This window comes from Puma concolor, chromosome A3, assembly GCF_028749965.1.
Source record: "Puma concolor isolate L17-30 chromosome A3, mPumCon1.1.hap2, whole genome shotgun sequence".
Lineage (NCBI taxonomy): Eukaryota > Metazoa > Chordata > Mammalia > Carnivora > Felidae > Puma > Puma concolor.
In genome coordinates this window covers 23670558-23684848 of record NC_141669.1, presented here as the reverse complement: position 1 = coordinate 23684848, position 14291 = coordinate 23670558, and the positions used below count along the sequence as shown (strand labels likewise).

Here is a 14291-nt window from a genome sequence, read left to right as displayed (position 1 = left end):
TACTGATAAGCTGCAAACTATATTTACAATGACTATTTTACTTTAGATTTATAAGTCCTCACCTCTCTAGAGTAAGTCACACACTTAACATTAATTCCTAGAAAATGTGGCAACTAAAACTTGTTAAAAAATACTAAATAATAATAAAATAACAGTGATGATGTCATGCTAACATAAGAAAGCTTGCTCATGATTAATTATAGAAATCCATTTTCTTCTAAAATTGTGGTTATCACAGTATGAGCCAGGGACTACTGCTGACACACATGTTGGCTGCTTTTTTTTTTTAAGTATTAATCTTCAAAATACAATAATCTATTATTATTTCTGGCTTGAATTGGTAATCTACCTCAATGGCATGCCTCACTGCCTCTTACTAAATTCAAAATATTCTCTCCACTAATGAGGTCTTGTCAACAGTTGTACTAGGGAAAGCACACACACATCCCCCTCACATTCCAACCAAACTGCACAATCATCTCCTAGCCTTCGTGCACGCTACTCTCCTCTCTGCCTAAACCGCTCTTCGCACCTCCCTCCTCTAACCGTTACTTCTTAATGATGTTTAAGTGCTCAATGTCACCTTTGCCAGAAAGCCTTCCCAAGGCTTAGAGAGATACCCCTGGTACGTGACCCCATGGCACTCTGCGCCCACTCCCGCATCATAACCCACTGAATGCAACACACTACAGTAAAATTACTTGTCCATCCTCCCCTCTGGACTATATTCTCTTTGGAGACAAAAACTTTTATTTATTGTTGTATTCTCCCAGTGCCCAATAAACAACAGGGAAGGAGGAAGGGAGAGTGGGGGGGGGGGAAGGAAAGAGGGGAGAAGGGTTAATTAATCAAAGATGGGATTAAACAAAGTGTGGCAGAAAGAAGTAGGGAGAAGGAAAACAAGAAAGCGGGGAGGGCGAGAGGAAAAGGGAGAGGGGGGAGAGGAAAAGGGGGGAGGGAAGAGACTTTTTCAAACACTGCCCACTCCTGTCCCTTCAAGGGAAGGCACAGACCCCATTAAGAATCCCCACCAAAGCAAGTCACTGCTGTTAATACTAAGAAAAAGAACACTGAGAGCTGCTCTGTGAAGACAATAAAATAACCAAAGATTTGAAAATTATGAAATTCAATCCTGTGTGTTAACTTTGTAAATTAGTAACACAATTACCATGAAAAAATTAATTTTCCCTTTAATTTTTAAACATTTACTCCACTCCTAAATGTGCATTTTTAAAAATTTTCTGGAATGCTTTTCCAAAAAAATTTGAAATATAATTTAACATAGAAATATAACTTTAACATATGCATTTTTGATAGCTAACTTTTTATAAATACATCAAAAAACTAAATGAAAGATACTGAAACTCAAAGATGGTAACACTTTAAGGTACATTTTACTTCACTGATGAAAGGAAATTCTGTAGAGCTTACCAATACAAGGGGACTGAAATTCACTGCTATGCCTTATAATTATTTGAGATAAAGTTGATCACCATTACTCTTTATACGCAGCACAAAAATCTAAATTCTTTCCTCATACATATTCTATAACAACATCCAGATACAACTCTTTACTGGGAGATAACAGTAGACATTTTAACTCTTTTAATATTTTTCACTTTTAATTTAGTCTCTTACCCTAAATGCAGGATTTGCTCCATGTTCCAATAAGCATCTCACGGTACTTGCACACAAGTTATATGCAGCAATATGCAGAGCTGTTCCAAAATTAAAGTCACTGCAAGTGGCATCTACATCTGCAATGACACACCACACGTATATTAACTAAAAACTTAGATTTAGCTATTACAATATAAAAGGAGACAGGCTGAGTTTGTCTGTTTGCTTGTTTTGGTTGGGGGAAGAACATTAATAAGCCACTTAATGAGACTTAAACCAACCTGCTAGAAGCACCGTTTCACATATTTGTCACCTATGTGATCACATATGTAATCACCATTCATAAATACAATCTCCATGTTACAATCTGGTCAACCAATTATTTTCTTAGTACAATAAAATATCGTTACAACAAGAACTGATATTATCATAGACTTTCCAACTATCACAAACTAAACTATATTTAAAAGAAGTTAATGGTAATAATTCACATTTGTAAAAGTATCTGAACACAATCTCTCATTAACCTCTTGCATACGTGCCATGACAACTACAATGAGGTAGAAGGGTTTACGTCAGGAGCCAGTAAACAATGGCCCAGGGGCCAAGCACAACTCGTCATCTGTTTTTATAAATAAAGTTTTACTGGAACATGGCCACATACATTTTTACATATTCTCTATGGCAAGACACCTTCCATAACTGCAGAATCAAGTAGTTCCAGTGATCCAGACTCCTATCTGGCCTTTTACATGGAAAGTAGTAAGTAAAATAATGCAGAATTTTCAAATCAGCAATAAGTTAAAGACTAATTAAACATGCAAATGTGTGCAAATTATATTAATTCAAAATATTTCATCAAACAAATGAATTTGGACTTCATAGTAGGAAAAAAGAATCTTGCAATTCTAAGGACATTTTAATAACCTTTCAATAAATCATCAAGATGCTATATTTAGACACAAGAAATCTTCCAGATTTGGAAATCCCATTTTGAATGTTTTCTGTAACAAGGGTTTTAAATACTTGGTTCCACTCATCCTTCCTTAACCTAAACCGTACCAGCCCACATGCCCTACCAACAACGGCAAACAACCAAGACATGCTCAGGACAGACCTTCCTGAGTTATTCAAGACACTGTACTACCAAAAGAGGCCCTTCTTCCCAACATCAATCAAAAATTAAAAGGTAAAAGTTAAAGATAAAATGGATGATTATACAAAGCAGGTTAGAAACAAACATTCTGGGAAATTTAACTGTTGAACCTATAGAACAAGTCTGCTACAAACGGGGAGAACACTGTATCCCGCCCACCTTCAACTTTAAGTATTACTACTGCACATGCTCTCATTTTTTTTCTCAAAAGAAAACCAACCCACTTGAGAGGACCAGAGAAAAAGTCAAAATACCAGGACTGTAATTTAGACACTCTGATGTTCAATTTTAGGGTATCACCATCAAGATAGGAGTGAGGGGGAAAAAAAACCCTTGAAATTGTGTCCTTTAGTGGAATCACAGAATTTCAGAACCGAATGCCATCTAAAATACTCTTTATGATTTCAATGCTTAGCTCTGAAAGCTTTATTGCTCTATTTCTGGCTACTCGAGAGAAAAGAATTATATAGCACATAGATTCAATTACACTTTATAAAATCCATGTTAAACTGGGGAATTTGCAGATATAAAAACCCAGAGAACACTATTTTGTACTTTTAATTTGTATCTCTTTGTACCAAGCCTTTTGTGAAATGACAGTAATTAACCTTCAACATAGAAATATTAAACTATTCCTGAGAAAACGTGGAATAGGAGGTCATATGGAACAAGATGGATTAGAAGTCAAATCTCTTTGAATTTTAATTTTTATGCCACTAATAAAGTGTTCAACTAATAACATCTAATGGTGATCTTATAGTACTTGCCTTTTGGTTTAGATGTCTTCAAAATCACTTTTATAAGCTCAGGGACATCAAAATAAGCAGCATAATGCAAAGCATTCATATTTGTCCAACGACTCCGTAAACTAACATCTGCTCCCAGATCAATAAGTTGAGTTGCAAATTTTACAGCTGTATCAACATCACCTAAAGAAAGTTTTCTAAATTATTCTTCTTCAGTACAAACTGCAGTTCCAATAGATGGCTATCTAGTACCTCATTTTAAAAGCCAAAGTAAATAGCATACCAAATATATACATACACCTCAAAAATTTCACTTACAAGGAATTTATTCTAAGAAAATAATCATACTCAGAGATATGGATAAACACTTAGCCATAAAGATGTTCATCACAGCACTTTTTATCACGAATAAATTTCTGAAACTAAACTACTTTACAAATAAATAATAAATTTTATTCTAAAATAAAGTTCTAAAAGCACAATAATAAGAAACTGGTTAAATAAATCATAAGTCATCCACATAATGGAATATTTATACAAAGCCATTAAAAACAATGTACTAGGGGTGCCTGGGTGGCACAGTCGGTTAGGTGTCTGACTCTTGATCTCCACTCAGGCCATGATCTCAGGGTCATAAGTTCAACCCCCACATTGGGCTCTGTGCTGGGTGTGAAGTCTACTTTAAAAAAAAAAAAAAAAAGGCAATGCACTAGATTAGTCCTACTCAGTGTGCTCTGTGGACCACTAGCAGTCCCAAACTGTAATTTCTCTGTCCTTTTGATAACTCTTTTCTTTTTCCCTATACAATCATTTCTTCAGAATAAATTAATCAAAATTTCATGCATTATGAAACACAAGTGGGCTTGTATTTTATATCTCTATTTCATTTTTCTATTATAATTTCATTTTTACTTTATTTTACAAAAAGAATCAGTCCATGATGGATTGTAGAAAAAAAAGTCCTTAATCAACAGCTTAAGAAGTCTATATCAGACTATTGAAACAGGGACAGAGACTCACAATATATAGTTAAGTAATAGAGGCAGGTTTTATACAATGGTAAAAGCACGGAACACCAATCTGGGAAAAATGTGCATACATGTTATGTATATACAAATACCCCTCGGACAGGCCTAAAGGCTGGGGTCTGTAGGGACTGGATACTTGGAAAACAACTTGGGTTGTCTAACCGTGCCGTAAACTCTCAGGAAGGTTCTAGGGTGTTACCGGTTACTCTCACCTAGCGAGCATGCAGCAATGAAGCCTGCTCGGACGTACCAGGCTGGGATGTACCAGGAGACTATAAAGCCCCCCTGAGAAAAGGGAGGGAAGGGGACAAGGTTTTGGGGAAGGCCCCACTGAATGCTTGCCTATTCAGGGGATATTGTTATCATCAGCTGGGTACCCTCCCAGGGACTGTGGATGGCATAAACACAGCTTATACAAACACAAATACAGATGTCTTAAGCCACTAGAAGTTTGCCACACACTTACCAATACCATGAGCTCCAGATTTGCAAGTATAATGTAAAAGTGTCATATCTGTCAATCCATCTCTGTCATTCACATTGCAACCTCTCTTAAGAATCTGAGGAAACCAAGGATGATATCATGATAACATGGCCACTGAAAGCCGATTTCAAACCCATGCTGAGAACCAGGTTAGACCATCTTATTGGAATTTGTTCTCAATAAAATGAGTATCGAGAACGGGCTTCTCTCAAGGACAAACTTTAAATCTACATCCAATAACAACGATGAAAACTGAACTTGTCAGCAGACTGAAGGAAATTCCTAAAGACGATTCCAGGGTAACCTGGCACTCCAGATACGTACTTTACTTAACCTCTCAAAGGATCAGCAAAATTTTCTTTATAATGGGCTTAATGGCATTTGAAAATATATACATAACCTTTCTCTCCTTACAATGTGACAATGTGCAGGTCAAGGAACCCAGTAACTCTTGCTTCCCTCCTTCAAAAAATCAAATGTTTTTAAAAACTATACTCAAGCCTAGATCTTTACCAAACCACCCAAAAGTATAGGTAAAACGTGTCGGTAATCAAATCTCCTCATAGAGTGTATTTTTTAAAGTTAACAAAATTAATTTGTACAAAGAAAGGAAATATGGAAAATGCCTGCTGCCATCAAGAGTCTATAACGTCAGAGCTCCAGGTGTCAGCAAATGAGGAGCATGAGGGAACAACGGAAAGAATGTACAACTGCTCTGAGCAAAGCCTGGAGATACAAGAATAAACATCAGAGTGTTTCAAAGGTTTCCCATGTATCACCACCTTTCCGTTCAGATGGCAGGGTTCAAAGGGGAGCACCTATACAATTAACAATCCCAATGATGCCAAATGTAAAATGTAGGAATTCCTTACCTCATTTCCAATAATGTCAATGTTCTGCTGGACCTGAGGAACCCACTGTCTTAAAATGGCAAATAATTCTGATACAGAAGTTTTAGGATCAAAGAGAATTTCCTGGCATGATGTATCATTAGGATCAAAGAAAGAAAACTCTGTTTGAAATTAAAAAAAAAAAAGGTATAAATTAAACTTATTAAAAGTTACAAATAAATATATTGAAAATAATAAACAATAAGACCAGTGCTCAAATGATACAAATATTTTTAGATCCTAGCAAAAGTTTACCTTAAGCAATTTTCAAAACCAAAGTCAAGAAAGCCAAAAAAGTATGAAGCATTCCTGAACAGCTGTGAGAACGAGATTTCTGTGCATCATACCACATTTTTTTTACAGATGAAACAAAAATGTGAGTGCAACCCATCTCAAACACTGAATTTTCCAAGAACTACTTCTAAGGCACAGAAACTTTGTCAAATTTTATCAATATTTTCAGCTCTTACAACATAAATATATCATGAACAGTAGATTCACATCAACCACTCATAAAAGGGAAAATACCAAAATATCAACTAGTCTATAATTTTAAATATTCTTTTTACTTCTCTGATTTGCCCAATTTTCCATAAGAAACAGGCATTGCATTACTTTTTACGCACTGGAAAAGCACAAGGAGAACTGCCACGCCAACCAATTAGGCAACAGTCTCTGGCAACGCAGAAATGAAACCTTAGGACAGAGTGACTGGCTTATTTTGGAATGTGTATTAGTAAAAACATGGAATATTAGCAACACTGAACATTACCTAAATATCTCTTAAAACTTTTCTAAGATAAAACTTTTCTAAGATTCACAGACAACTTTGGTCATCCTATGGCTACAGAATAAAAGAGAATGGAAGAAAATCAGATTCTACGATCTTGAAGAATCTTAAAAAAAAAAAAAGGGCAGGGAATCTAAAAAACCAGAAGCATTTAAATAAGGAAAGCATTAGCGAACCAACATTTGCTGAGTGCTTACAATTTACCAAACACTACACAAGTCCTCACAAACACCTTACCTAGGAGGGATTATTGTTCTCATTTTGCAGATAAAGAAACCAAAGCTCAGACTAAATCATACTCAAAGTCACACAGCTAGTGAGTGGCAAATCTGGAATGGAAAACCAGTTCTATATCCAAAGTCTATCTTCCTTCCTCTACTATACTGTCTCCCGAAAAGAATTCACTATTGAAGTCAGCTTCTAACAGCATACATGAGTAGCAGGATTCGTATTTATGTTCTTTATGTTTTTAAATATTTTCCAAAATTACACTTACATACACATAATTCATACTTTAAGAATCAGGATAACTAAAAGGTGAGTATAAAAGCCCACAACCAAGGATGTGTATAAAAGGGGAGCCACAGTCCATTAGAAGAGAATCAGAAAGACTAAAACTAGAATAAGATACTATCCAAAATCTCAGACAACAGAATGGTCCTCTAGGTTCAGAAGGGAAGACACAGAAAAGAACTGGTATCCAACATGGAGAAGCACCTTGCATGGTTTCTTAAACATAGATTTTGGCATGTTTCTTATAAACAGCAGTTGACTAGATTGGGGAGGGGGTGTCTAATTGATTTATCTATTCAATAAATATTTATGGATGAACCCCTTTCCTAGGCATTGGGCATTTCTAGTAGAGAGATTTCTAAATATATACCTAAAGAGACTCTTCTGCATGTGTCTGCAGGAGACAGATTCAAGAATTCTTACTGTAGCATTTATTATAATGGCAAAACATTTGGGCTGAAACATCTCTCCATAAAGGAATGGATTGGAGTGGCCTATTCTTTTGCTTTTTTACAACTAAATAAATGAATTCAGATATCTAAGTCATTAACTGATAAGCATAGGTCTCAAAAAAAAACATACTGATCAATAAGCTACATAATAATATGCAGTATCTATCATTTACATAAAATTACAAATACACAAAACAGTACTACACATTGTTTACGGATGCTCATATGTATAATAAGTATATAAATAATATGGTTTGGAATCATCACACTAAATTTAAGATAGTGGTTACCTCTGGAGAGTAAGGGGAATAGGACCAAAGGAAAACAAGGAGTTTCAACTTCAAGATTTTCTTGTAACTAAAAAACAAGAGCTAAAGGAAAAATGACAAAATATAATATCTATTCTTTCTGATGGTAGATATGTATGACTTACATGTTTGCTATTATTATATTTTGTGCATTTTTATATTCCCATTTTATATTCCTATTTTTAAAAAATGAAAAGCAACGGGAAAAGAATCCCACACATAATATCAATTAAGGTAACAAACATACCAATGAATGTGTGAAGCTTATTTATAGAAAATTGGAAGAGGAGAGGGATTTATTTTTTTTTTAATTTTTTTTTTTCAACGTTTTTTTATTTATTTTTGGGACAGAGAGAGACAGAGTATGAACGGGGGAGGGGCAGAGAGAGAGGGAGACACAGAATCAGAAACAGGCTCCAGGCTCCGAGCCATCAGCCCAGAGCCCGACGCGGGGCTCGAACTCACGGACCGCGAGATCGTGACCTGGCTGAAGTCGGACGCCAACCGACTGCGCCACCCAGGCGCCCCTGGAAGAGGAGAGGGATTTAAATGGAAAAGACATATTACATTGCTGAACTAAAAACTAAAATATTTAAAACTGTCAATTTTACCAAAAACAATTATTTAAAATAATTTCAATTCTAATCATCATCTCACCAAGACTTATTGTAAGAGGAGATACAAAATGACTCTACTGTTCATCTGTTGGCAGAGTTTCTCAAACATTAGTATAGATAGGAATCACCTAGGGATCTTGTTACTATGTAGATTCTGATCCAGTAAATCTCAAGTGGGGCCTGGGATTGGCTAACAGGCTCCCAGTGATGCCAATGCTACAAGACTAAAGATCACACTTTGAGTAGCAAAAATCTAGAAAGTAAATGTAAGATAAATAAACAAGAACATCTGAACTAAAAAGAATAATGACCTGAGTAGCAAGAGGGAGCAGTAGCCCAATAAATAATAAAGCATATAACAATGCTTCAGTAATTATACACTGAGGTGATGGCAAACAGCAGGTATCATTTAAATAGTACTTAATAGGTGCCAGGGACTGTTCTATGCACTTTATAAATATTACCTAATTTAATCCTCATAATGACCATATGAGGTAGGCACTATTATTGTTCTCATTTTATCAAAGGGGAAGTAGAACAAAGAAGGGGCAGTTAAAAATAAGTAATTTGCCTAAGAATACACAACTGGTGGGGCGCCTGGGTGGCGCAGTCGGTTAAGCGTCCGACTTCAGCCAGGTCACGATCTCGCGGTCCGCGAGTTCGAGCCCCGCATCAGGCTCTGGGCTGATGGCTCGGAGCCTGGAGCCTGTTTCCGATTCTGTCTCCCTCTCCCTCTGTCTCTGTCTCCCTCTCTCTCTGCCCCTCCCCCGTTCATGCTCTGTCTCTGTCTGTCCCATAAATAAATAAAAACGTTGAAAAAAAAAAATTTAAAAGAATACACAACTGGTAAGTGGTTGAGTCAGGATTAAAGCCAGACTGTTTTGTGATCTTAACCTCTATGCTACACTGCATAGTAACAATTCTAACTAAATCCAAAGTTTGAGCCCATACAGAAAAAAAAAAAAAAAAAGCTTTAACCTAAAGAAAGGTGGAGGTGTCCCGTTTACCCACTTCATGTCAACATGGAGTAATGGGGACCAGATTTACCCTGCCATCTGAAACAACAAAAAAAACAAAGGAAATAGATAAAATGCAGTTTTCAAGGGCACTGGACATGAAGGCAATGAAAGACAGTGACTCCTAAGAGACAGGTATAAATAAGGTGAGTCTTACGATTGTCCCAGGTTTCTGCACTACAGTGCAGAGAGAGGGAAACCAAGAGAAGCCCAGAAGACTCCCTATGTTGAGGAGACAGCGCTGAGAACCCAAGGAAATCAAGGAAGCTAGAGCTCACAGGGAAGAGTATCAGAGGAGAGAGAACCTCAAAGACTTATGGAGGGTCCTCTTGAGTACTTGACATACATTTACAAGTAAAACCCAAAGTAAGAGAAAGAACCGTCTAAAAGGATTAAAAGGATCAGAGCCCAGTGCTTATAAAAGGCCTAAAATAGTGCCTATTTCTACCAAAAAGACTAGGGAAAAAATTCACAGGGCACTGGGTAGAGTACTGAATAGTGAGAAATAATTAGCCTGAGATTAGCACTGCTCCAGAAGTACCTAACAAATCAAAAAACCAGACCTGAAATGGCCAAACTATTTCCAAGTAACTTAACTGCATCCCAGAACAAACTTCAAGAATATTTATAGGAATAGAAAAAACACAGCACTGAACAGGTAAATTCACAATGACTGTCATTCAATCAAAGATTGCTGGGCATGCAAAGAAAGGAGAAAACAGGACCCATAATCAGGGATAACCAACTGAAAAAGACCTAGAGGGGGCGCCTGGGTGGCTCAGTCAGTTAAGTGTCCAACTTTGGTTCAGGTCATGATCTCACAGTTCATGAGTTCGAGTCCTGCATCAGGCTCTGTGCTGACAGCTCACAGCCTGGAGTCTGCTTTGGATTCTGTGTCTCCCTCTCTCTCTGCCCCTCCCCTGCTTGCACTGTTTCTCTCTCTCTCAAAAATAAATAAACCTTAAAAAAAAATTTTTAGGGGCACCTGGATGGCTCAGTCAGTTAAGCACCTGACTTCAGCTCAGGTCATGATCTCACAGCTCGTGAGTTTGAGCCCCGTGTCTGGCACTGTGCTGACAGCTCAGAGCCTAGAGCCTGCTTCAGATTCTGTGCCTCCCTCTCTTTCTCTGCCCCTCACCGACTCATGCTCTGTCTCTCTCTCCTTCAAAATAAATAAACACTAAAAAAAAACTTTTTTTAATAAAAAAAGTAAAAAATAAATAAATTTAAAAAAAACAGACCTAGAGTTGGCACAAAAATTATAATTAACAGTGGGGCACCTGGGTGGCTCAGTCAGTTAAGCATCCAACTTCAGTTCAGGTCACAATCTCATGGTTAGTGAGTTCGAGCTCTGCATCAGATCGTCTGCTGTCAACACAGAGCCCACTTCAGGTACGCTGTCTTCCTCTCTCTCTGCCCCTCCCCCACTCTCACATGCTCTCTCTCTAAAATAAACATTAAAAAAAATTATAATTAACAGAAAAGAATATTAAACCAGTCATTATAACTGTATTCCAAATGTTCAAAAAGTTATGTAGAGACATGGATGATATGAAAAAGACATAAATCAAACTTTAGGGATGAAAGCAACATCTGAGATGAAAACTACACTGGGTAAGATCATCAGCTGATCAGACACTGCAGAAGAAGAGATTAATGAACTTGAAGACATAGCAACAGAAACTAAAATGAAACAGAATTTTTAAAACATGAAAAAAACATCAGTGAGCTGTGGGACAACTTCAAGTAGTCTGATATTCACGTAACTGGAGTGTCTGAAAGGGTTCAGAGGCAGGAAAAATATTTGAAGGAATGATTACCTAAACTTGATGAAAAGTGAAACCAACGGGTCTAAGAAGCTCAACAGACCCCAAGCACAAGAACATTAAAAAAAAAAAAAAAAATTACACCAAGACACATAATGGAAAAATTACTCAAAAATCAATGATAAGGAGAACATCTTAAAAGCAACGGGGGGGCGGGGCGGGGAAGACGCATTACATTCAGAGAAACAAAAATGAAAGCAGATTTCCTATCAGAAACAATGCAAGTAAAATGACAATGGACCAACATCTTTAAGCACCAAAAGAAAAAAAACTATCAACCTAGAACTGTATACTCAGCAAACATTTTTCAAAAGAGAAGGTAATATAAGTATGTCCTTAGACATATAAAAGCTGCAAGCATTCCTCACCAGCAGACCTGTACTACATGAAATGTTAAAGGAAGCCCTTCAGGCAGAAGGAAAATGGTGTTGACTGGAAATCTAGATCTGCACAATAAAGAACACTGGAAAAAATGGTAACTACATGGGCAAATAAGATTTGTTATTACTTAAGTCCATTTAAGAGGCAATTCACTGTTTAAACAAAAGTAGTAACACTGCATTGTGCAGTTTATGACACACGTGATATGTGCTCTGTGTAAACTGGCTCTGAAGGTATTCAAAGCAATCAAAAGTCTTTATATTGTCTCACAGAGTAACCACCTTGAGAATCAACACTGAACTATACATCTAAGCTCTGGTTTGTGCAGGGTGGTCTTTCTTTGTTTCTTGTTTTAATCTCATTCTCAGCCTCACATTCAATGGCTCGCTTTCATTACACTTAGCATAAAATACAAATCCCTTGCCAAGGCTTAAATAATCCTGCAAGATTTGCCTTCCTCTCCAACTTCCTCTCCTGTCATTCTGCCCCTCAATCACTTTGCTTCTTAGCCACGATGGCCTTCCATTAATTCTTAGGATATACCAAAGGCTTTTCCCCCAACTCTGTGCCTTTAACTTCCTATTCTTTGGCTTGTAACACTTCTCTCCAAGATCTTCTTGTGACCAGCTTCCTCTGACTCCAGATGACTACCCCATCTATAATAGATGCTCCACTAATCCTCTATCACAGCACCCTGTTTTTTTCCTCCACAAAATTGACTGGGATATTTATATTTTGTTTATTAATTTACTATCTTTTCCCACTAGAATGTCTGTCTTGGTCACTGTGTTATCCTCAGCACCTAGGACAGTACCTAGCACATAACAGGCCCTCAAAAAATACTTAATAAATTCAGGGTGCCACTTTTAAAGGGGACACTGACAACAGTGTACTAAGAAGGAAACAATTAGAATGAAAAGGGTCTAGAAATCCTGCCACTGAGGGAATGATGAAGGAACCAGAAACTTGTAGCCTACGGAAGTACAAGCTAGGTAAAAATATTCAAATTATCTCTAAATATTTGAAGGCTATCATATAAAGAAGTGTGTTCCACACAGCAAAAACCAGTATCAGTTGGCCAAAGTTTCCAGGAGACATATTTTGAGTGTAAATACAAAAACAATTTTATCACACCTAAAACTTTTTAACCATGAAATGGACTATTTCATTAGTTTCCCACTCTTGAAGATATCCAAGTGACTGAGTGGTTATTTATTAGAGATCTTGAAAATAGAATTTCTATCCTAAGAAGTGAGTAGGGAAAAGCTGACCTACAGGTCCATTCAGATTCTAAGAATGTATAATTCTAAGCATATAAGCAATATTTAATTTCAGTTATACATAAGGGTCAATATCCATTATCACCTTACATTCAGTGTATTTATTCAACAAACACTGACTGAGCAACAAATGGCTATATTAGCCCTAAGACAAACCAAAACAAAGCTTGATTGCTACCCCATCCCAAAGAGCTATGGTCTGGGTAAAGAGATCACACAATTATGACTTGGGATAGAACGAAGTAAGCGTCATAAGCAAGGTACAAAGTGCTTTAGTTAAGGTTTTTCCTGCATTACTGATTTTGTTATACCTGAAGATAAGCCCAGTCCATGTTTTGTAAAAGCTGCACATACCTCCCAGGATATAGGCTCAGGTTTTACATAATACTTTTGGTGATTACAAGGCAAAATCTGAACTTGGAGATGAGCAGTTATTAAAATCGATATTACTAAGTTAGATAAATTCCCAATCTAATAATTTTATACCTACTAATACTTAAAAATTGCATTTCTAAACAAAAAAAAATAAAAAATAAAACCTGCATGATCTTTACCTCCAAAGACGATTTGAAATGATGACCCAATACTTTACTTGAAAAATCCTAACTAAATTAGAAATGTAACAAATCTATCAAATTTATCTCCTTGTTTTCTTTTATTCTTTTATCAGTATCTGATAAAACACAGGTCTAGGGAAATAAGCCTAAATAAGTAAAAACTAGAATAGTTATAAATTTACATTTTACAAAGGATATTTAAGTGAGCTGATTTAAATATGAGCCAACCCATTCCACATTCCAGGGAAAGGTCTCACTCTCCCTGCCTAGGCATATGGCTTTTTTTTTTTTTTTTTTTAAGTTTTACTGTCTTTGTGTATACCTTATAATTACAATGGAAGACACCTGGGACAGTCCAAACTCGGCTTGCTTATGTACTGAAACACATAACTTATTACACTGTCACCCAAATTTGGATCATTTCAGCAGTGATTATTTGGTAAATTAGATCCTAGCATTTCAGAGACAACAGGGCCCTTAGAGATGGCTAGCTCACAGTATTTTGTTTTGTCTTAATACATGGCTTTTTAAGCAAGTCAGTATATTTAACCAAAATAAATACATCAATAGCAAAAGAATGCTAGATGTCTAAGCACCACTGCATTCTAAAAATAAGATCCTCTAAAT

General features: G+C 36.6%; 1 protein-coding gene across 4 annotated transcripts in view; it reads right to left on the bottom strand.

The window, feature by feature from the left end:
- The window catches only part of CLIP4 (CAP-Gly domain containing linker protein family member 4), an 83322-nt gene that overhangs the window by 45034 nt on the left and 23997 nt on the right, over positions 1-14291 (bottom strand). For 3 of the 4 annotated variants that reach the window (XM_086700285.1, XM_086700286.1, XM_086700284.1), the window contains 4 exons: positions 5907-6046; positions 5017-5110; positions 3544-3705; positions 1639-1757 (listed from right to left, as the gene is read on the bottom strand). In XM_086700285.1, the coding sequence (XP_086556411.1) occupies positions 1639-1757; positions 3544-3705; positions 5017-5110; positions 5907-6046 (515 nt within the window). Of the gene's footprint in view, positions 1-1638; positions 1758-3543; positions 3706-5016; positions 5149-5906; positions 6047-14291 lie in introns of those variants that run through there. The other variant, XM_086700287.1, reaches the window with a different exon arrangement.